The sequence below is a fragment of the Bos taurus genome, chromosome 27 (genome assembly GCF_002263795.3).
Source record: "Bos taurus isolate L1 Dominette 01449 registration number 42190680 breed Hereford chromosome 27, ARS-UCD2.0, whole genome shotgun sequence".
NCBI classification, from domain to species: domain Eukaryota; kingdom Metazoa; phylum Chordata; class Mammalia; order Artiodactyla; family Bovidae; genus Bos; species Bos taurus.
Window position 1 is genome coordinate 41,834,442 of NC_037354.1, and position 23,491 is coordinate 41,857,932.

Sequence of the window (23,491 nt, forward strand, 5' to 3'; positions counted from 1 at the left end):
TGGAGAAGGGATAGGCTACCCACTCCAGTCTTCTTGGGCTGCCCTTATGGCTCAGCTGGTAAAGAATCTGCCCGCAATGCGGGTGACCTGGGTCCGATCCCTGGGTTGGGAAGATCCCCTGGAGAAGGAAAAGGCTACTCACTCCAGTATTCTGGCCTGGAGAATTCTAAGGACTGTAGAGTCCATGGGGTCGCAAAGAGTTAGACACGACTGGGAGACTTTCACTTCACCCCCCCCCCCCGGAGGAGAGGTCACGGCTGAGACCAGAACCGAGAGAGGACGTGAATCCGAATCATAACTCCATCCCCCTCAGTCCTGCGCCCAGCCCCCACCGCTCCTCAGACCAGCCTTGTTTTCCGGCCGGGCCGGGCCCGGAGTGCACCTTTCCTTGGGTTTCCGTGTCTGCTGGGTCTGCTTTACTCTGTCCACAACCTTCCACGGTTTGCAGGGCGCTTGTCGTTTGTGGAGAACGCAGGCTGATTCTTTTGGAGAATGTCCCTCCGTTTGGGTTTGACTGACGTTTCTTCATGATTAGGATCAGACTGTGCATATTGGGCCAAACTGTTTTAAAAATTATATCACCTGATATTTGTTCCTATAAACATTTGAATTTAAGTATGTGATTTGGGAAGTTTCCCATCTTCCAAACCACCTGCATCTTTCTGTCTCTCTTCTTGAATTTTTTTTTTTTTTATTCCCCTTCGGCTGCTCTGGGTCTTCATTGCTGCGCGTGGGCTTTCTCTAGTTGAGGGGCGGGGTTCCTGTTTGCAGAGCACTGCCTCTGGAGCATGGGCTCAGGGGTTGCGGTGCACGGGCTTAGGCGCCCTGCAGCGTGTAGGATCTTCCCGGACCGAGGATGGAACCCACGTCCCCTGCGTTGGCGGGAGGGTTCTCAACCACGGCGCCACCAGGGAAGTCTGACTCCTCTTTTTTTCTTTTTCTTTTCCATTACGGTTTATCCCAGGATACTGAATAGCGTTCCCTATGCCACACAGTAGGCTTGCTGTTTCTCCACTCTCTATAGGCTAGTTTACATCCACTGACCCCAGCCCCCCACCCAACCCTGCTCCCACTCTCCGCCCCCCTTGACAAGCACTGTCTGTTCTATGTCTGAGTGCTCTTGTGAAGCATCCATTCCGTGTTCTGAGGGCGAATGTCTCAGGAATGAATGTTATTGGTGGTTTTGTCACCTGTGACCTTTTTAAGGTTGGAATGAAAGAGGGATGCTTGCCTGGGGCCGTCTCTATTTGTAGCAGGACAGAAAGCAGATTCTCTGCCATCCAGAGACTTTTCTGAGGATAGCAAGGACATATGGCCTCTTTGGTGTCTTGTCCTGTTTAACTGGACATTCGTTTTTTCCCCCCACAACTCAAACCATAGTAAATTACAAAACAACCAAGATTGGGATATATTTTAGGTTAACCTTGATAATTGTAGTATATCTTTCTCAGCTATTTTGACACTTGAAGCAGAATGAAGAATTTTGATTCACCAGTTCTAGATCTGGTTTTCAGTGTACCAGCATGAAGTAGGTTTTCTTTTTGAAAATATTTACAAATCCTACTTTATTCCCCTCATCCTTCAAGGCCCAGTTTAAACTTCACCTCCTCTGGGATTCTCCACTGCCCGTCACAAGGAATCATGTCTTTCTCATGCTGTTGTGAAACTTCATTAAAGTATTTTATGCTTCCTGGGCTCTGCCTTCTTGTATCATGGCTTTGAACATGCCTGTTGGGCTCCTCAGTGACTGTGACTTTATCTCAGTTTACACCAGCTGTGTTTTCGTGTGTTCTCCATGCCCAGCACTAAGCTGTGTGCTGACGGTAAGAAGCTGGATGAACCATCCTGCTTCCCGCATGAGATTTCCAAATAGAAATGTTGGAAGAGCTTTCAGCTTAGGCTTGAAATGAGCAGCAGACCTATTGATGACCAAGCAGTGGTGAAAATGCTATTGGCTGGCCTTTATCTTAGAGAAGACTAAGGAAGAGCCTAACCTATGTTGCTTCAGAAGTAATAATTCCATTTTCCTCCATGTTTACCGTCTGCTTGCTGATGTTCTTTTAGTTGGGTTGCAAATTTCAAAGCAAAATCATGTCTTCCTCTTAGGATGTATCCTATATTAAATCAAGGAAACTTACATAGTATTGATATATAAATGGTATAAGCTTATTAACTTTCTTCCTGTTGACAATAAGTTTTAATTACCTCAAGCTATTTATAACCTCACATCTCTCTTGGTAAAGCTTTGTTGAGATGTAGTTTACCTATTGTGAAATCCCTCCAAGTGTACCATTCCATAACTGTGAGTCTCTTTACAGAGTTGTGTTAATACAGCCGTGACCACAGTCTTAATTTAGAATGTTTCCATCTCCCCCAGGGAAACTTTGAGCTGATTTGCAGTTATTTTTCATTCCTGGACCCAGCCCCTGGCGACAACTCACCTACTTTCTGTCCACACTGATTCGCTTTTACTGAACACTGCACAACAGTGGAATCCTATGATGAGACTCACCTACTGCTTTTGAGGTTCATCCATGTTGTTACATATATCAGTACTTTGTCTGAACTTTTTACCTTTAATCATCCTTCATAATACTTTCAAGTATAAGTGAAGAACTGGAGCCTTTAATGAACAAAGAATAAACCTTTTGAAATCGGCATCAATTGTGACACCATCTAGATTTTGCATTAGTTGTTCTTAAAGGTGAAAAAGCAAAGTAAATGCAAATGACTCAATCACTCATTCATTATTCCTATTGTTAAGGAAATTTGTTACAAAATTAATCTCTGATATGTTATTCTAGAATAAAACATACTATAGCTGTTAAATGTCAAAGTCATTCCACTCAAACAAGCACTCAGCTTTCAAACCAAGTCCATCAGTGTGAATTACAATGAAATAATCATCGTAACACAGTAAATTAAGGGAAAATGGATCTACATGCTGCGGGTGATTAAATTACAGCATACGTGAAGTGAGCCGCTGTGTGATATTCATGCAAAGCATAAATGATATTCATAAAAAAACATAAAATGTTAATGAGCATTTTTTTATTCTAAGGAAACATATTGATTAAAATAAATATATGAAGTAGCATTAAATTAGGCACATCTTTGGGAAAACAGATAAATCATCACAGTGATCTTAGAATTTGTGTTGAAACACATACGTAGTTGCCGAAAACTTTCAAAACATTAAAATAATTCTCTACTTAGAAAAGCAGTTGGGGGAAGTAAGACAGGCAGGTTGTACAATAGCAATTCAAGAGCTGAAATGTCAATGCTAACATCTTCCCTTAGTAACTACATCAGGGTGAAAAAACCATCCACTTAGTTTCCACTCTGTCAAATGAATGGAAACACCTCCTGCCACCCTGGTGGCTCAGACAGATAAGAATCTTCCTGCAATGCAGGAGACCCGGGTTTGATCCCTGGGTCAAAGATCTCCTGGAGACAGGCATGGCTACCCACTCCAGTATTCTTGCCTGGAGAATTCCGATGGCAGAGAAGCCTGGTAGGCTACAGTGCATGGGGTTACAAAGAGGCAGACACAATTGAGCAAATAGTACACGCACCAGTCTTGTTGTTTAGTGATGAAAATAACACTCATCACCTTTATATAGCCAGGGCTCTAATTAAAGTTACACCAAAACTGAAAGTTGATGGTGTATTTTCTAGACTCTGATGCCCAAGCTCCATCAGACGAGAGTCAGGAAAGATTTGCTTTTGAGTCCAGTGTTCATTCATGAAAAAGAACAGAGATCCCACTGTTAGCTAGAAAAGAGAGGAGTTCAGTGCTGATAATGGTGGTCTAAGTAAGTTTTAAAAGCCTGACTTTTTTTCAGTCTCCAGCCTTCAGAGTGCTATTCGGTATTCACTTTTGTGTATGTGCGTTTCTCGTTTGGTCCGGATGCGGATCTCTTTCTGGATATTATCTCATTCCTTCAAAGCACAAGGAAGCTTCATGGTTTGTCTCTGGTCTTAGGAAATCGCAGTGAGAATCAAACACTTGGTCTTCATCCTGGGAGCTCTTAGATGCCAGCCATTGTGCTGCAGTGTCTGTCATTCACCGTCACACTCTCATTCACTGGAAATGCTTTGGGAGAGAGGCTCTGACATTGCACAGGTATCTCTGGGACTTTTGAGCGCATTTAATGAAGTAGCATTAAATTAGGCACATCTTTGGGAAAACAGATAAATCATCACAGTGATCTTAGAATTTGTGTTGAAACACATACGTAGTTGCCGAAAACTTGCAAAACATTAAAATTATACCCATCACTGGAAGTGGGGGCAGTTTCTACTTGAATAGATCTGGGTTTGAATCCTGACTCTTCAAATGGCCAGCTGTGCCTCTCAAAAAAATGGGTTTTTTATCTATTAAAAAAAAAAGATGTGGGTAGCCACGGCTGTCCTGAAGTACCATGATAAGGATTCAATAAGGCGATGTTTATGAACACCCAGCCCAAACTCTTAGAGAAGTTCAGTCTTGGTGTGTGGAGTACCATGGAGGCATCGCAGAGAGGAGCTGGGTAGGTGGCTGAAAGCGCAGGTCTCGGGGCCACCGTGGAGCACCACCAGCGTACAGGACGATGGTCAGAGATTCGGACCCTGCTGAGGTCACCCAGTGAGAACACACCCAGTTAGAAGGGTTGGGATGAACCAAAGGGAAAGCCAATTTTAAAGGCAGACAGAGGAGCCATCTATTGAAGAAGGCTGGGACAAATCAGCCAGAGGGGGAGGAGGTAGATGAGAAAGGTATCGTGTAGTAGAAGTTTCTGGAACACCATCAGCAGGTGTGGCTGTGGAGGCAGGCAAAAGCAGGTACAACAGTAGTCTGTCCAGAGACCCAGAGATACTGGAAGTCATGCTGCTTAGGAGAGTCCCAAGGGGCAATGATAAAGTGCTGTTATGCTAGCAGTGACTGGCCACCCAAACCCAAAGTGGAAGCTAGGCAAGTGGAGTGTGGCTGGCCGCACAGAGCACACCATTTCTCCTGGGCTAATTAGACCAGAAAAGGTTGCAGATTAAGGACAAAGCCAAGACACCAGCCAGGGCATCAGGAAGCAGAAACAAAGAAAAGGCGCTCTGAAAATCCAGGGCTCTGGGAGACAGCCGGTGAGCCTGGAAAAGTCGGCGGAGACCAAGCTGATGGACCACTTGAGCCTTCCTGGAGGGCAGTGGCTCTCAGCCTATAGCCGGGATCAGAATCCCCAGGAGGGCTTGTCTACACCCCTGTTGCTGGCCTCGACGGAATTTCTCTTAATGCTTCTGGGGTGGTCTGGCAAATTCGCATTTCTGAGAGGTTCCAGGGGATGGCAATGCTGCTGGTTCAGGATCCATATTTTAAGAACCACTGACTTAAGGATTTTGGAGTCTATTTTTTCATCTTTGTGGAACTTCAAAGGACTGTTTTCTTTGACTTGTATATCGTCTAAATTGACCTATTTCATCTAGTTAAAAAACTGCTATAACTGAGTTGGTGGTATCTTTGGCATGAATATGCTGGGCAACCATTCCATCTTCATGAAATAAAACTTGCAGCCTTCAAACCATAGATCTGGAAAGACTGGCCAAATAAGGAGGCCACCAGGAATGTCTTAATGAGAGCCTCCTCCTTGGAAATCCTACAGTTCAAGTATTAGGCTGCTTCCATCAGCTTGGGTCCCGAGTCCCAGGTTCCTACCGCAGTGTTCTCAGCACAGCCATCTCTTTTCCATTGCACCAGGTCAGAATCCATTCTGTTTGTGCTAGGAAGCCACATTGCCAGTTTTTCAAGCACATTTTTGTAAAAACAAATTCTGCTTGGTGATGGATTGTGCCCCAAAGCCCCCACTTCCCTCAAGTATCCTTCAGTAGAGCCATCAGGGCTAGAAGTATCGAAAAGTTTTTATTAATCATTAAAGGAGAAAAATTAGAAAGGAATTCAGAATACAAGAAGTTTTAAAGAGAAGAACTTTGAGTTTCTTACTCCTCAAAATATCAAAACAGACTCAATCCCAGAGCCCCAAGGCTTGTGTGGCCCCTGGGGATCTGCACTTCCTGGGTCCAGCCTGCTCTGTCTGGCCAGGAGTTTTCTTCTTTGGTAAAAATGAGAGAAAAGGACACTCACCTTTGGAAGCTTCCCAGGCTCCTCCTCTCTGTCTTTGGTCTGTAATCTGAGAAAAAAAAATCCATTCTTTCCAGTGATAAATCCTGCAAACAGTCTCACCTCTTGCATATCTTCAACAGAACAGACTTCTGTATATCTCAACATATATTTCACGGAATACTTGGAACCAATGTTACGAGTTATACGATGAGGACTTCCCTGGCAGTCCAGTGGTTGAGAATCTGCCTTCCAATGCAAAAGATGCAGGTCCAATCCCTGGTCGCGGGACTATGATCCCACATGCCTGAGGACAACTAAGCCCACACCTGAAGAGAATTCCACACGTCTCAATGAAAGATCCTGTATACTGCAGCTAAGACCTACCTGATGCAGCCAAATAAATAAATAAAAACAAGATGCACAGGGTTTTATGACCAGGTGTGTTCAGAAAATGCTGAGTTACACAAAGTTCAACAATCAACTTGGGTGAATCTTCAAGAGAAGGATTTACAGTTTCCCAAACTCACCTTGACCATAGAGCCCGTTTTTATTGCTTTTTCTTCAAAGCATCTCTTGGGATTGATTTTTGGACCACTTTGGGAACACCATCTGAATGCTGCTCCAGCAGCCATAGCGTTCATTTACTAAGGATCCCAGACATACAGTAGCCAAGGGGAGAGTGCTTCACGCCAGTGAACACATCTAGGACTGAGGAAGTAAGCATTTCCAACATGGTTAGCTTGACACGGTCCTACAAGGTTTCAGATCATTTAGTAGAAGTAGGAAGGAGAGAGAGTCCATCCCAGGCTTGGGATGAATCTCCCTAATTCCTTCTTTCCCTTTAGGGCAGGTTTGTTCTTGTTTGTTTGTTTGTTTTGAGCCTAAAGCACTATTGGAGAAGGAAATGGCAACCCACTCCAGTATTCTTGCCTGGAGAATCCCACGGACAGCCAGGCTACAGTCCATGCGATCACAAAGAGTCAAACACGAGTAAGCAACTAACACACACAAAGCTCTATAGTCAGTTGGGGAAATAAAGGTGCCCCTGGCATAGGAGACCTACTGTGCACAGAGCAGAGGTGGGTTCTGGTCCCCAGGACTACCACCTGCTATGTGACAGAAGTCAGTTTATCCTCTGGAACTGTTCCCTCACGAGTCAAATAAAACACACGTGGAATGCAAAGCTCAGAAGTTCTAGTTGTCATTTCCTTGGATCCTGGGGAAGCCTCCATCATTTACCAGCTGTCGGCAGGAGGGAAAGCACTTGACGATAGAGTGATCCTGGGCTTCCCTGGTGGCTCAGTGGTAGAGAATCCACCTGCCAATGCAGGAGACAGGTTCGATCCCTGATCCAGGAAGATCCCATGTGCCGTGGAGCAATGAAACCCATGCACTTCAAGTATTGAGCCTGTACACTAGAGCCTGGGAACTGCAACCACTGAGCCCACGTGATGCAACTACGGAATCCCATGCACCCTAGAGCCTGTGCTCTGCAAGAGAAGCCACTGCAATGAGAAGCCCACGCACCACAGTAAAGAGTAGCCTCCACTCGCCGCAACTAAAGAAAAGCCCGAGCAACAATGAAGACTCAGTGCTGCCAAAATTAAAATAAGGAAAAAATTACTAAAAAAAAAAAAAATTTGTCCCAGTGTGCCCAGAGCTTGCCTTGCTCTCATCTCTGGAGTTGAACTAATTTGGAATCTTTTTCAAAGAGGAATTCCTTGGCAGTGCAGGAGATGCAGCACTTCCACTGCCTGGAGCCCAGGGTTCAATCCCTCCTCTGGGAACTAAAATCCCACAAGCCACATGGTACGCCCCAAAACAAACAAAGTAAAAAAATAAGTAAAAATTGGAAAAAATAATTTAAAAAATAAAATGGTATCTCATTTGTTTAAAAAAAGAGACGAACAAGTCAGAATATCCCACACATCAAAAGATGAACAAAGCATGCTCAAAAAAATTGTTTGCATCCCTTTTATTTCCCCTAAATATGTAAATATGTCCCCTAACTTTTAACTACACTCAGCACTTGGATAGTGAGAGCTGAATGCCCACTCCCTTATATCTACAAAGGGATCTTTCCTCAATTTGGGTGGCTCCTTCAGAGGGCAAGCGATGTCCCTACCCTTTTTACAACCTCTCTTGGAGCAGAGATGTTTGGGAGTGATGACACCCATTTACAATTCCAAACCTCCATAGAGGCAGTTTTCACATAAGCAGGTCTACCTCTAGCAGCAAAATATAAGAGTAAACTGACTCAACTTGAGACAGACGGATGCCTCACTGGAACTCCCAAGCCTAGGAGAGTCCATTTAGGGTGACGGATGCCTCACTGGAACTCCCAAGCCCAGGAGAGTCCATTTAGGGCGACAGATGTCTCACTGGAACTCCCAAGCCCAGGAGAGTCCATTTAGGGCGACGGATGCCTCACTGGAACTCCCAAGCCCAAGAGAGTCCATTTAGGGCGACAGATGTCTCACTGGAATTTCTAAGCCCAGGAGAGCCCATTTAGGGCGCTAGATAAACTTGCACCTTGCTTTTGAAAATGCAGAGAGTTTTGGGTGCACTGAGTCTCCTCCAGCTTTCTTCTAAGAGGTTGGACAACCGCGGTCACATAGGCGATGAGTGTCAAGAGCCTTCAGCCTGTGATGGAGTCAAGAGGTCCCTGAACTGTAGAGAAAGTGACGTGAAAGCAAAGTCCTAAGGCTGAGAAGGGCCCCACCCTGGGGAGAGACAGAGGAAGGGGGGCTTTTCAGACAGAGAGGAGCACACCAGTGCCCCTGAGTCAGGCAGGCACAGGACAGCATCTGGGTTGGAGTTGATGTAGGAGAGGGTGAGACGGAGCCAGGGTGGGGAGGGGTTGACAGGAGGTGGCACATCTTCTGGTGAGGAGTTTTAATTTTATTCTGAATGCAATGAAAAGCCACTGAAGACTTTAAGGGGGGAAGCGACGTGGTCAGGTGTGCCATTTTTCAGACGTGACGCGTTGCTGTAGCAAGAAAGAATTGCTGCCACAGGGCAAGGCCAGCTAGGAGGCCACCCGGAGAATCCGGTGACAAGGCGGGGACAGAGAAGTGGCTGGATTAAAATGATGTTTTGGAGGCAGTACCGATGAGCTTGCTGCTGGACTGGCTGCAGGTAGTGAGGAAAAGTGAGGGTCCCGGAGGGCTGGGGGCTTTGGCTGAAGCTCCCAAGTGTTGGTGGAGCGGAGATGTGAGGACTGCAGGAGGCAAGGGTGTTAGAAAGGACAGAGTTGGAGATGCCCACTTTTGCACAGTGGAGCATGAGCGGACAGCAGGACATAGATCCTAGAGAAGACCTCCGGGCTACAGTTACACGCTGGGATCTTCCGCATTTAATTGTTATTCAAAACTATGAGAAAATAGACTCACAGAGAAAACAAAGCTTTGGTTACCAAATGGGGAGAGGGATAAATTAGGAGTTTCGGATTAACAGACACACGACTGATGTATATAGAATACATAATCAACAAGAATCTACTGTATACTGCAGGGAACTATGTTCAATATCTCGTAATAACCTAGAGTGGCAAAGAATCTGAAAAAGGATACTTGTATATGTGTAACTGAATCACTTTGCTGTACACTTGAAACTCATAGAACATTGTCAATCAACTGTATGTCAATAAAAAATTTTAAATAAGTAAATTTTTAAAAATAAATTTATGAGACAGGATGAGATCACCTAACGCAGAGATGGCAAACTTCTAGAGTGCCACATACTATATATTTTCACCAAGCCACACGGCCTCTGTCACAACGACTCCACTCTGCCATTGTAGCACAGAGTAGATTTAGAACCAGACAACACATGCACAAATGAGCAAGGCTGGGTTCCAATAAACCTTTATCACAAAACAGATACAGGGCCATACTTGGTGTGCAGACCAAAGCTCATTGACTCTTGACCTAGTGACAATGTAGGCTGAGAAGAGAAAATATTCCAAGATAGAGATAAGGCATTTCAATAATAATTGTTACTATGGAGAAGGGCATGGCAACCCACTGCAGTATTCTTGCCTGAAGAATCCCATGGAAAGAGGAGCCTGAGGCAGGCTACAGTCCATGGGGTCACCAAGAGTCAGACACAACCGAAGTGACTTAGCACAGCACACACATGTATAATTATATTCACTCCTACACCTGTCACTCTTTTACGAGCTTTACTTATATTTAACTCACTTAATCTTTACGATAACCAGTGAGGTGAGTACTGTTATTTCTGTTTTACAAATGAAAAAACTATACCCTTTATAAATAAAAAGTTGATTTCTCCTTCCCAAGGGGGGGAGAAAAAAAACCCAGAGGTTGGCAGTCTAGGCTCGTATGGCAATCCTCAGCAACTTAAACTACCTCCGGTTCATTCCTTCACCAGCCCCAGAGTATGACTCTCATCCTCATGGACCAAAATGGTGGCTAGGGTTCCAGACATCACATATACATTGCAGGCAGCAGGAAGAAGGAGCAAAGGAGAAGAAGGAAAATGCATGCACCAGTTGTTATGTTAAGTTGTCTTTTATGTTCCCTGGAATCTGCCTTACAGTATGTCTTCTGTTACATCTCGTTGGCCAGAAGTTAATCACACAGATGCCTGCACACGCAAGAGAGACCGAGAAACAAAGACCATGTGCCCAACTAAAATTTAGAGGCTCTGTTACTAAAGCAGAAGAAGAGCAAGCGCTAGAGTAGAGGCTCGAAGTCTCTCATACCCCTGCCTCCATCGTTGGAGTTCAATGGGCTTCCCAAACGCCAGCTCACGGGTCATCTCTTCTGCAAGCCATCCACAGCCCCCGAGCAGATACTTCCTGTGTTCCCTGTCACCACACTTCCTTAGATTTACTTTGTCCTGGTGTATCTCCTTGATCCATTTCCTCTACGTGACCAAATGACTCAAGGGTATTGAGGCCAGCTTGAGATAGGGAAGGTAAACTTTGAGAAACAAAAGGAAATACACAATGAAGCTGCCAATGAAGAAAAGGAATGAGTCTTCAGGACACCCCGGTCCCTGTTGAGGAGCTGGGCTCAGACAGTTCTCCAAGTTCACTGTGTGCGTGCCCAGTCACTTCAGCCATTGTCAGCTCTTTGTGACCCTGTGGACTGTAGCCCACCAGGATCCTCTGTCCATGGGATTCTCCAGGCAAGAATACTGGGATGGGTTTTCATGCCTTCCTCCAGGGGATCTTCCCAATCTGGGAATCGAACTCGTGTCTGCCTGTGTCTCCTGCACTGCAGGCAGATTCTTTACCCACTGAGCTACCTGGGAAGCCTGACTTCACTGCCTGTGAATTAATCTGGGAAAACTTGAAAAAGTCATCACAATCAGGTTCTACCCCATATTGATTAAATCACAATTTCTGAGGATGACACTTGAGCGCTGGTGTTTTTAAAGTTTGTGGGTGATTCCAATGTGCAGCCTTCTTTGAGAGTCAACACAGCTGAAGACAGAAGAAAAGAAAGACCCAAAGAGAGAAACAAGTCTCCTCCTTCAGAGTCCTTGAGGGTTTGCTGTTTACCTACCAGTTTCCCCAGCAAGATCATTAGTCTTGTCCTCTTAGGTTATTTCCTGAAGGACAAAGGTGTACTTAGATAATAAATTATTATTGATTGAAACACTTCTAATAAAAATTATGAAAGCCCTCCTGAGTTTATTTCAGGCTGTTTGATGCTCTGTGAGTCAAATAACTCGTAAGCTTGTCTCTCGGTAACTAAATTAGACTTGTCAGCCAGGGAAATAAGAGAGCAGACTTACTAAAGCTCACCTCGTTCGTGACATATAATATGTTTAAATTGCTTTGTTGACTTCACAAAAAGACAGGCTGGATCGATCACGAGTGGCAACGCTAAGATTGCCTCTGTCAGGAATGAGGGACTGTATTTCAACTTGAACTCCACTTCCAGCTCCTAGTCATCAGTTTCAGACATTCACTCGAAGAGTAACCCCACTTGGTACAAGAAGAAAGCATCATTTCAGAAAAGTCTGGTTCTATATTTTCCAAAAGATAAGAGTAAGTGAAGAACCCGTTTAAACATGTCTTGAAACTTTTTTTCTGTTCAAAGATTTCTGGGAGAATTCAGGATTGTTTTAACTCCATCCAAATGCTGTTGAGAATTTAGAGGGGGAAAAACTTGTTCAGGAATTGTTCTGTCTTTCTCTGCTGCAATATGCAGATCAGTTCTGAGGCAGAAGAAAACTTTGATTTTCCAAACACATTTAGAGATCTTGGAAAAATGTTTAGAAGTGTTCCTTTGTAATGAAATTTGAGATTCTGGCTTGAGTTGGTACTGTTACTGGTGAAAAGCAAGGAATGGCTTGGACTTGTGCCTCCAATGAACTAGAAAGGGAGCCAGGAAATGCACTGGGCAAAACTGCAAAACTGGATGGTTTGACACACAGCTTCTAACCAGAAAAGGAGGCAGAAAAAAAAGGAAAAAAAACTGCTTTATTGAAAGGTTAATTTTCAGATTAGTTTTGGGAAATTTGAGATAAATACACGAGATCAGACAAAGAAACATAAGGCCTGGATCCTTTTTCCTGGGGTTTTCAGAAAATAGTCATTGCTTCCAGTGAAATGTTTTGACATTTTCAGTAGGGAGAAAATGTTAATTGTAATGTTGTGTGTATGTGTTCTTAAAAACACTTGGGAATAAATCTTTTAGTTGTTTGAAGAGTAATCAGAGAGTGAAAACACTGTTAAGATGTTAGCTGCATTCCTTATTCCTTATGGTAACGCCTGTGCTCTCTGCTGCTGCGGCTAAGTCGCTTCAGTCGTGTCCGACTCTGTGCGACCCCATAGACGGCAGCCCACCAGGCTCCCCTGTCCCTGGGACTCTCCAGGCAAGAACGCTGGAGTGGGTTGCCATTTCCTTCTCCAATGCATGAAAGTGAAAAGTGAAAGTGAAGTCACTCAGTCATGTCTGACTCTTAGCGACCCCATGGACTGCAGCCTTCCAGGCTCCTCCGTCCATGGGATTTTCCAGGCAAGAGTACTGGAGTGGGGTGCCATTGCCTTCTCCTAGGATGTTGGAATTCATTTTCTGGGTTCAAATGTAACAAGTTGAAGAACATTCCTTTCCTTGTTCAGTTGCAATTTTTTGAGGAGTCTTATCACTAAACATCCACCCAGGAGCCTGTCTGCCTAGGTTTCTTCCCTCATCTTGTCTCATCTGCTGCTTGTTTTCTAATTTTTCATCTTCTTCCCTGAATCCATGTCACCTTTACTTCATGCATAAAACCATCAGCTCTTACAGACTCTTGACAGTGGTCTGCTTGACTCTGTGTTGAAAACACCTGCTATTAAGCTACTTGGTGACAGGGCCCATCAACACCTCTGCTCCCACCCACTCCTTGCTTTGTTCGGAACAGATACCCTATAGATGTTTGTTGAATGACTGTAATATCCTCCTTTCTCCAGTCCTATGTCCCTGCCCCAAATTCCACATTGCATTACGTCCAAAGTGGAAGTGTTACAATGGAACATTGCAACATCACATTGCCTGTGGTCCCTGAGGAGGGAAATACCAAGACGTCACCCGTTCAGGGACTAACAGGATCCCAAGTGTACACATTACCTCCTGGGGCCAGCCCTCCCAACTAAGTCTTCCCAAGAAAAAGAACCTCCAACTACAAAGAAAGCAGCTTGCACCCTTCCTGAATCGTGATCTAGAACACAGGTGCTCACTGCCGTCCACATGGGGAACACACCATAGGTCCTCTTTGTAGCAGGCTTTTTATCTCTAACTTGGTATTTGTTTGTGTCTTAAATGGCGGTTCTCCTAGAAAATGCCTCTCCCTTTTGGATCACTATCTTTAAATGTCAAGCACATGACTACCACTTAAATCACAGTTTTAAGCTCAAAGATCATCTCAAAAGCAGAACTGAATGAGAATGAAATGACAGTTGTACATTCTGGAAAAGAATGGATGTGTGTATCTGTGCAACTGAATCACTTTGCCGTACACCTGAAACTAACACTGCAGTATAAATCAACGACGCTCCAATATGAAGTAAAAATTGAATTAAAAAAAATAAAAACTGGTAGCAAGCGTACTATAAAAAGCATCCCCCCGGGATCAGAAGGGGGACGCTGCTCTTCCAGAGGGGTGCTCTGCACACCAGGTGTGACACACACTTCCCCCTCGTGCGCTTTCCAGCACAACCAAGGCAAAATGAGCAGAGCGAAGTTCAGCTCCAGGCCGCATGTCGATTAGGCTAATGATGTAGAAAATCACCAGCGGCAAGGGGCAGGACCGAGCTCACAAACGCCAGCGGTGCTCTCAGTGGGCCTTGTGTGGAATCTTTTAAAGACCTGTGGGCCCCCTGTGTCCTTCTTCCTGCCTTGGAAGCCCGTGGGTGACGTTCAACAACAGATGTAACCTCTAACGTTTGTGTGACTAGATTAATGTTCCGGAGTCATCAGGCTCGTTATGGCTGGATTTTCTCTGGTCCCTGCTAATAAACTAGATTATTGATTTTCGGATTTTCTGTGTATCCAAGGATAGACTCTAAGATGTCTTTATAATGTTTCATGCTTAAGTTGTCAACCAAAATGACATAACAATGAGTAATCATTTTCTAATCATGTGGAAAGGAGTTAAAAACAGCATATAAAATGGATCTTCCCAGCCTCAGAGCCACAGACACGTCCTGGCTGTCAGTCCTCCAGCTGGGCAGAGGTCAATGCCTACCTGCTTGCCATCTTCTCTGGGAATTAGGTGCGTTCACAGCTTAAGACCTTTGATAGTCAGAAATCTGCTTTCCAACATGTTTGAATGGCAGCAGAGCTCCAAAGACACCTCCACCTAAATAGGATTTTAGCACATCAGGTGCCGTGGCAAAGTACAGCAGGCTGGGTTGCGTGTGGCTGGTGTTTATTCATCTCGGCTTCTCCCTTCATGTGTATGTATGTACGCTTCTTGCTGTATATGCCCGGCACGCGGGGCGTATGGGCTGGGGACTGCATCCATAGAGTGTGTGTATATGTAAAGTAGAAACAGAGCCCGGGCACCAAAATGAACTTCTGTATGCAAGAACTCTACGAAGTACACCCAGCTGCCGGCAGCAACTGCTACATGCAGGCCACTGATTATTACGCGTATTTCGAAGATAGTCCAGGTTACAGTGGTTGCAACGCTCAGGCTGTGCCCAGTAAGAACATATATATGGAACAGGCCTGGGCAGTGAATCAGCCTTATACCTGTAGTTACCCTGGAAACATGCTGAAAAGCAGGGACTCGGACTTGGACATGGCCCTGAATCAATACAGCCAACCTGAATATTTCACTGAAGAAAAGCCTACTTTTTCTCAAGTGCAGTCGCCATCGTACTCTCAGAAAAAAGGTAGGGACCATTTTCCTTCCGTTTGATCCAAGTTTCCGTGTTTGTCTCTGGGGTGTTTTAAAGGGACCCTTTGCATCCGCTTTGTCAAATCTTTGACTTTGAACGCGGAACGTTTGAAATTAAAAATAGCAGGAAAGAGAGGTTGCTAAGTGATCAAAAGAAGTCCTTGAACGACGAAGATTTCCAAGCACTTTTTTCCTCCAGTACACAAGCTGGATGGAGTTGGTTTGTTAGGCTGTGATTTTATTATCTATATAGCGTGTGTGCACGCGTGTGGGTGCACACTGCCCACAGGGAATACTGTCAGCTTCTTTGCTAAAGAAAATGCGTTAAGGCTTCGCCCTTGGGGACTGGCACTGTTGCATTTGAAACGGGATCATTCTCCTCGGCTCTGGTTCAGATTAAAAACTCATTTGACTTTTTCTTGGCACTTTATATTGAAAGTTTATTTTAGGTAAGTAGTAAAATATTTTCACTATTTTTTTTACCATATTATAACGTTGAGATGTTGGGATTTGTAAGTGTTCTTTTTAATATATTTACTTATCCACGTAAACTGTAAAGAATCTACTTGTAATCATAACTAACTGTAAGAATATAAAACTCATTAAGAAACTGATACATTTTACCTTGCCATCATGTGCCTAAAGGTGGACGTGTTTGCCATCATGTCAAATAAACTGCATGAAAGAGAATGAAATAGCCTTCAAAATATCCAATATTCAAACAAGTGCAATATCCATTTAACAGACGCTGCAGCTTTCCAATACTGTTTAATTTTCTATCGGTAGAACCTATCTCGTATTACCAAAAGCTAAAATAAAAGAGGCAAACTGGTCGTACTCAAGAAACTTAAAAGCAGTTGCCAGATAGAAATGCTTTTGAAAATAGCTTAAATTCTAGTGCAAATATGCCAGAAACTCTTTTTTTTTTTTTCCTGTGTACAATCCACAGGATATTTCAGTGGAAACCAAATTTATAGGTCTTCATAATTTGCAAGAATATAATGCCCTCTGATCTTCAAAGATGAATTTCTCCATGAAATTATCTTAAAACATAAGATAACTTGATTGTGGATCCTATAAAAATTTTATTTGCCTTCCTTAATATGTGTTCACAATTAAAAGTAGCCCGTTTAAACAAAAATTTAAAAAACAAAACCCCATTTAGTTTTTACCATATGCTGTGTTTTTATTCTCTGTGTTATCCTGTAACATCCAGATACGAAGGAAATTGAAGCATAAAACATTTTCAGAGTCATTCATCTGCATTTTCATTTAGTTTCATATTTCTCTTGAAAGGCATCAGAAATTCTCACTTATTACAAGGGACACTGCATGTAAGTCCCTAATGGGAATTTTGAGATAGACTGCATGCTATTTCACTTAATATTATAAGTAATTTATCTTTGAAAAGCAGTTAACATTGTTTCATTAGGCATGCCTGGAGATATGCTTTCCTCATGCTGTAGGATCTCAAGAAAATATTGGTTTGTCTCTATATTTGGGCATTCCACTATTATTAAAAACTCTTGCAAAACTTTGCAGGCTTTTACTCTTTTTTTGTTTTATCTTTTCACTGTATTTTCTTCCTCCAGTGCTGTAGAATATTTGCTTATAAAATGCTAAACCAATGATTCTTTACTAATTAACTTGACGCATGAACTAGAGGCTAAGACATCATATGCATATATTGATGTAATTTCTCAAAGCCATATGCCATTGAAAGGCCACTGCCACCTGCCAAACTCACTAAATCAAAGCAGGCAAATATTCTTAAATGCACCATTATTTACTGTTACAAGTCTTTAAGTAAATCCCAGTAAAACTAAACCCAGCTGTTAACTGTCTCTTAGGACAAAAGGTCAGACCCAACACGTTTATCCATATTGATCCATTATTGATTTTTGTTGTTGTTGGAGAACATCAGTCGTATCTCCTTAAGGCAAAATTAAGACTATAAACAGGTGTTCAGTGGGGTAGGCCTCATTATTCCAATTGGATTTTTATCTATTTTCATGAAATTCATAATTGCTTCATCTGTGCTTGTTGCTGTCAAAACAGCTTTATAAACTCTTCAATAATGCAGTTGTCTTAACTTTTTCACAATTTTTTGAAGGATGACTTATTCTCTAGCCTTTAATTGGAGTTTTCTAGTATGTAGAAAATGATCGTAATCTTGTAAAAAAAAAAAAAGTGTGTTATAAGTACACATAGATGAAATAAAGGAAGGCTGCAGAACCCAGTGACAAGACTGATTATTTCAATAATAGACTTTAGAATGACTTAGTTCCCTTTGCATTGTTTTCTCTGTCTTTACATGTATAAAATAGCCAAGGGGGGAAAATGTTATCAAGCTCCTGAAGCACTGAGAACGTGAATTAACAAAGAGTTAGAATACAGTTCACTGAATGAAATTTAAAATAAAACTTTAAGAAGGGGAGTAAGTAATTTCCACGCTGCGAGGGGCTGAGATCCATAGTATGCATTTACTTTTACCTAGATGAATCTACTTTTCATACAGTATGTGAAAACACGTTTTCAATTTTTGAAAGTTAGGGACAAATCAAAAGAACTCGAGCAATCACTACGAAGATACAGCTCCCTACTTCTTATCTTTCAAGGAGCCTAGCCATGGTTTGTTATGTCAACATCAGCCAACAGAGCCGGTTCTGCCCCACACTTTCTTCCTAGTCCCAACTCAGAAGAAACAGGAGGAGCACATTTAGAAACCAGACAAAGGGAAGGGAAATTGGCAGGCAGGGTGCTGTGTCTTCTCCTTTGTGGCCGAGCTTTCAGCAGAGGTAAAAGTCAATTTTTTTTTTTTTTTTTTTTTTGGCACGGGGTGCTGGCTGTTTCCACCAGAAATTCCAGTTACATTCCAGAGTCCCCAAAGAGCTTGAGTCTGGCCGCGCTGCGGGCAGCTTGGCCAGTCCGCCTCTGGGTCTGCTTCTACAGACTCCTTCCTCGCACTGTGTGTGTCCTGAGCAACTCAGCTCCCCTGGGTTCCCTGCTTCACATCCTCCGTGCCATCTTTGCAAGATCTGCACGTCCAAAACGCAGCTAGTGTGTTTGAATCAAGTTGGTTATCATGTCCAAGAGCGTAAGAATTGCCTGGATTTGAACCAGGATCAAGGGGATGCGTGTGTCTGTCCTGTTTCGTTTGGGGGCTGGACTGCACGTGTACTCGTTCAACAGCCGCCTTCTTACTATCACAGAAAGAAGACTTCATACCTGAAAGCAACACCTTCACACAGAGCCATCGTTCCTGAATCTGTTTCCATTGCCAGTCTGCCTCTAGTCAGGAATCTAATTTTTCCATGTTCTCTAGCTCTGTTGACTGTGTGTGAGTAATTGTGTAGATATTAGAAATGGAAATGAAATGGTAGGTGGAGGATGTTTGAAATGGTCCACATCAAAGAACACTGGATTAAAAACAAGAGTTAAGCCCTAAAGAAATCCTAATTAGAATTTCCTTGTTGTTTAGTTGCTAAGTCGACTAAACATGAACTGTAGCCTGCCAGGCTCCTCTGTCCATGGGATTTCCCAGGCAAGAATACTGGAATGGGCTGCCATTTCCTCCTCCAGGGGGTCTTTCTGACTCAGGAATGGGACTCACATCTCCTGAGTTGGCAGCAAATTCTTAACCACTGAGCCCCTCGGGAAGCCACAATTAGAATTTCCTTAGCGTCTGTTAAGGTTGAAGAAGGATTGCTATACAGTAGAGTTGAGGATATATAGGCCCCAGAGTCTGCCCTGAAAAAAAAAAAAAAAAATGTTACATGAGAAACAAGTACCCTTAAACCCCAGAATGGCACCCAGTCCAGGGAGAGGCAGGCACAAAAGGAAACAAAGAAAGGGAAGATTTACGGTCAGTCCACCCAATGAACCAAGTGCTGCAGGGGTCCTGTCTTTACAGTGGAATCCTTAAGAGGCCAGTGCAACTGCAGATCTTTCTGCAGTGCTTATATAATTGTAGGGATGCTGGTACCAGTCAGGATTTCCACTTGGGCACCACCACCCACATGCTGCAAAGAGTCGACACCACTCCAGAAAATAATAGGCATTTTTTCTTTTTTAGTACGAAACACCTTTGCTGTTCAACAGGTTAAATGAAAGTGCCTCTCAGCACCTAGAAATGCAAGCAAAGGAAGGAACAACAGTCGTTTCCAAAGCAAGCCCAAGTGCCGAGGAAAGCTCGAGCCTGCCCTTCTGTCTTCTCTTTGCTGAGATTCAGGGGTCTGTCTCGTCAGAGGCGTGTCCTTCAGGGGTTTCACTGGGTGCCCTCAGGCACCCACTGCCTCTCGAGGCGACAGTCATACCAGGAGCCCAAGGTCTTATGAGACACTTTAGTCGGGGGCTGGCAGGCTGGGGAAGGAGCGTTGGAGCTGTGTACTTGCTGCGTGCGGGCTTCGTGTCCACCGGGTCTCATCCCTTCATGAAATCCTTCCGGTAGACTCTGTTTTCTCTCAGCTCCCGGCATTGAGGGCCATTCAGCCTGAGGCCCAGTGGCCTCCCGCTCTGCCGTCGGCTCCGGGCCAGCTTTTAGGACCCGCCTCCTCCTACTAAAGCACCGGGGACCTGCCTTCTCCCGTGTCCACGCCCTGGTGGCCGCGGCCGTCCTTGGTCCCAGGCTCCTCTCAGGCCCGAGAGGATTCCCTCAGCCCCACACTCCCGGGGCGGCCCTTCCGCCCAGCCGCGCTGCCCCGTCTCCGCGTGTCCCCCCTTCTCCCCCAAAGCCTCTCTTCCGGCCCCCCCGCCCTCTCCACCCGCCACAGGCCCCTCCTCAAGCTGTCAGACCCTGTCTGTGACCTGGTGGACCAGACACCCGCTCCGCCAACTGTCCCCGGCCCTGAGGAGCTCCCTCGGGATTCCGGCCTCTGTGCCTCCTCCCACACCCACTGTTCCAGAAAGCTCGCTCGTTTCCTCACGCCCCTCACCCCTGAACCGATCCCGCTGCCAGCCACACCCTCGGCTTCACCCTGCGCTCCTCCGCCGCCTCCCTTCAGGTCAGGACCCACCTCACAGCGCGGCAGCCTTTGCAGTTTAACCGGCCCCGCGTTCTCTCCCAAAGGCCTGCTCCCCACCGGCCTTGACTTCGCAGACGGGCATCCCTTGCTTAGTACAGTAGTGCTGAATCATTTGCGTAAGTCACCTTTTTGGGGAAGGAAATAAGTGATACATAATAAGTATCATCTTTCTAAATTCCATATATATGCATTAGTATACTGTATTGATGTTTTTCTTTCTGGCTTACTTCACTCTGTATAATAGGCTCCAGTTTCATCCACCTCATTAGAACTGATTCAAATGTATTCTTTTTAATGGCTGAGTAATACTCCATTGTGTATATGTACCACAGCTTTCTTATCCGTTCGTCTGCTGATGGACTTCAAGGTTGCTTCCATGTCCTGGCTTTTATAAACAGTGCTGCGATGAACCTTGGAGTACATGTGTCTCTTTCAATAGTGGTTTCCTCGATAACCCTGTATGCAAGAGAGCAAAAGAGGCACAGATGTATAGAACAGACTCTGTGGCAGAGGGAGAGGGTGGGATGATTTGGGAGAATGGCATTGAAACAGGTATAATATCATATATGAAACGAATCGCCAGTCCATGTTCAATGCATGATACAAGATGCTTGGGGCTGATGCACTGGGATGACCCAGAGGGATGGTATGGGGAGGGAGGTGGTAGTGGGGTTCAGGATGGGGAACACGTGTACACCCGTGGTGGATTCATGTTGATGTATGGCAAAACCAATACAATATTGTAAAGTAAGTAGCCTCCAATTAAATAAATTCATATATATAAAAAAACATAATGAGTATCAGACTAGAGTTTCCCATCTTGGCATGCACGGATGACTTTTGAGGCCGGCTCCTCCCTGTTGTGTGGCTGTTCCTGCGCCTCGTGGAACGTTTAGCAGCGTCCCTGGCCTCCAGGCACCAGATGCCAATAGCCCAGTCGCGACAACAGCAGTGTCTCCAGATACTGCCAGGTGTCCCCTTGGGGTAAAACCGCCCCAGTTGAGAACCACTGCCTTGAAAGAATTGAATATTTAGAAAACATCTGAAAGAAAGGGTATATTGTAAAGGTTCTTTTTTGTCATGTGAAATAGGAAAAGCCTCCTCAGCTTTCAAATGGAAAAGTTTAGATTTTTGAGTATTGAGTCGATTCAAAATGGAGTACACTTGAACATCCATTTACATGTATACCTGCAACATGCTGCTTATGCATGTGTGTTAAAGACAGTCCGCATGGTTTGGACTGTGTTCCTTCCATCAGGTAAGCTTGTTTAGGTCAGCTCTGTGTAGACATAAGCACCCCCTCTCCTTTCCACTCCATGACTACAGGGGTGACCTCAGGGAGACCAGTGCAGCTTAGAACAAGGATGCCATCCTGATGCCAAACCCAGCTGCCCCTTCCTTCATGAGACATCAGACTAAAAAGCTGCTAGCCCGCATTCTTAGATCTAGACCTTGACTCTCATTCTGAAGGGTATTCAGATAAAGAAAAGGCACCCATTTTCCTCAGACCTGCAGGGCATGAAATAACTATGGTTGCTCCTGGGGAAGCCCAATACCATAAACTGACTCTCAGAGCAAAACCAGAGATCAGAGGCAGCCACTATGCCCATTTCTGATGACCTTTTCTGCTGCCTCCTTTCCCTGTTCTCCTAAAACACTTTACCTTCCTGCTTTCTAACCAATCACCTCTTTAAAAAAAGGAAAAGATTGGGGATTCCCTGGCGGTCCAGTGGTGAGGACGCAGCACTTTCGCTGCTGTGACCCGGGTTCAATCCCTGCTCGGGGCTAGGGTCAGGATTAGGGTTAAGCTCTCACAAGCCGTGAGGCACAGCCAAAAATAAAATATTTAAAAATCTAATATTAAATAAAATGGGAAGTGATCTCATTAGTACCAGAGTTCTGAAACACCAATGTCCGTAAGAACCAAAGAGCCGACGTCAGTAACTGAGAGACGCAGTTGTTCCGTAAAGACAACCCAGTTTAAATTTTTTAACCATCGCACACATTGTTTACTTGTCGCAGGATCAGAATTTTCACTTCCATAAAGAAATGCATCATTTAACTTTTCTTGAATTACTTGTGTCTTCCCACTTTGGCCAAAGATACAAGTTCTGTGAAATATTTCTTTACTCATCAAAAGATGATGAGAGACTAGACCTAAGTGGTCTAGTGGTCTAGGTCTAAGAGGTCACTGACACTGGCCACTTCAGGGTGCTGACTGCAGAGAGCCAGGGGTCTCTCTGTTAGGAGGGGGGCTGCCTTATTGGTGCTTTGGGAGGATTTGGGCTCAGTACGCCAGATCTTCCCATTTTTCACACGAAGCTACATTTTATGTGAAATCCTGGTTTTAAAAACTGGCTGAGATTTTTAAACACTCTGAAAGCCAAACAGTGCAGACTTCTAGTGTATGTATCCTTTTGGTTAACATTTTGACGGACTCATTATACCGGTCTTTTCCCTTTCTTCGTGATTTGCATCTTCAAGTGGTTTAGCTCTAATTGTAGATTGAAAGGTTGTGTCAGCTCCTGAGGGTTGGAGTCCATGGGGACTGGGAGAATAAAGGTTAGTTAGGGACTTCTTGTGTGTAAAACTGTATTATGCCCCTTGCATGAGTCATGTCTGACTCTTTTGCGACCCTGTGGACAATAGCCCTCCAGGCTTCTCTGTCCGTGGGATTTCTCAGGCAAGGATACTAGAGTGGGTTGCTATGCCCTTCTCCAGGGGATCTTCCCAACTCAGGAATTGAACCTGCATCTCCTGGATTGCAGGTAGATTCTTTAACCACAGAGCCATCTGGGAAATCTGTATCATGCCCTAGCCTCATCCTAAAAATGATTTATTTTAGTTTCAAGAACTCTTGAGTTAGAAGAAACCATCTAAACCTTGTTTTGGCCCTTTTTCTGCCTTAAGATTCCAGAAAAAGGAAATCCAGAGACCCTTATGTTCATGTCCTCTCCCCTTTATGGACTGACACCTCTGACCCGGCCTCCTTTCTGCTTCCCTCCCCTTTTCT

General features: G+C 44.4%; 1 protein-coding gene across 8 annotated transcripts in view; it reads left to right on the forward strand.

The window, feature by feature from the left end:
* Positions 1-23,491, forward strand: part of THRB (thyroid hormone receptor beta) — a 438,431-nt gene that overhangs the window by 374,278 nt on the left and 40,662 nt on the right. Inside the window, exon 1 of one of the 8 annotated variants that reach the window (XM_010820398.4) lies at positions 12,954-15,449. The exons of the other annotated variants lie outside the window; for them this stretch is intronic. Coding sequence (XP_010818700.1) covers positions 15,122-15,449 — 328 coding nt within the window. The 5' untranslated portion in view covers positions 12,954-15,121. Of the gene's footprint in view, positions 1-12,953; positions 15,450-23,491 lie in introns of those variants that run through there. 8 annotated transcript variants of the gene reach the window in all.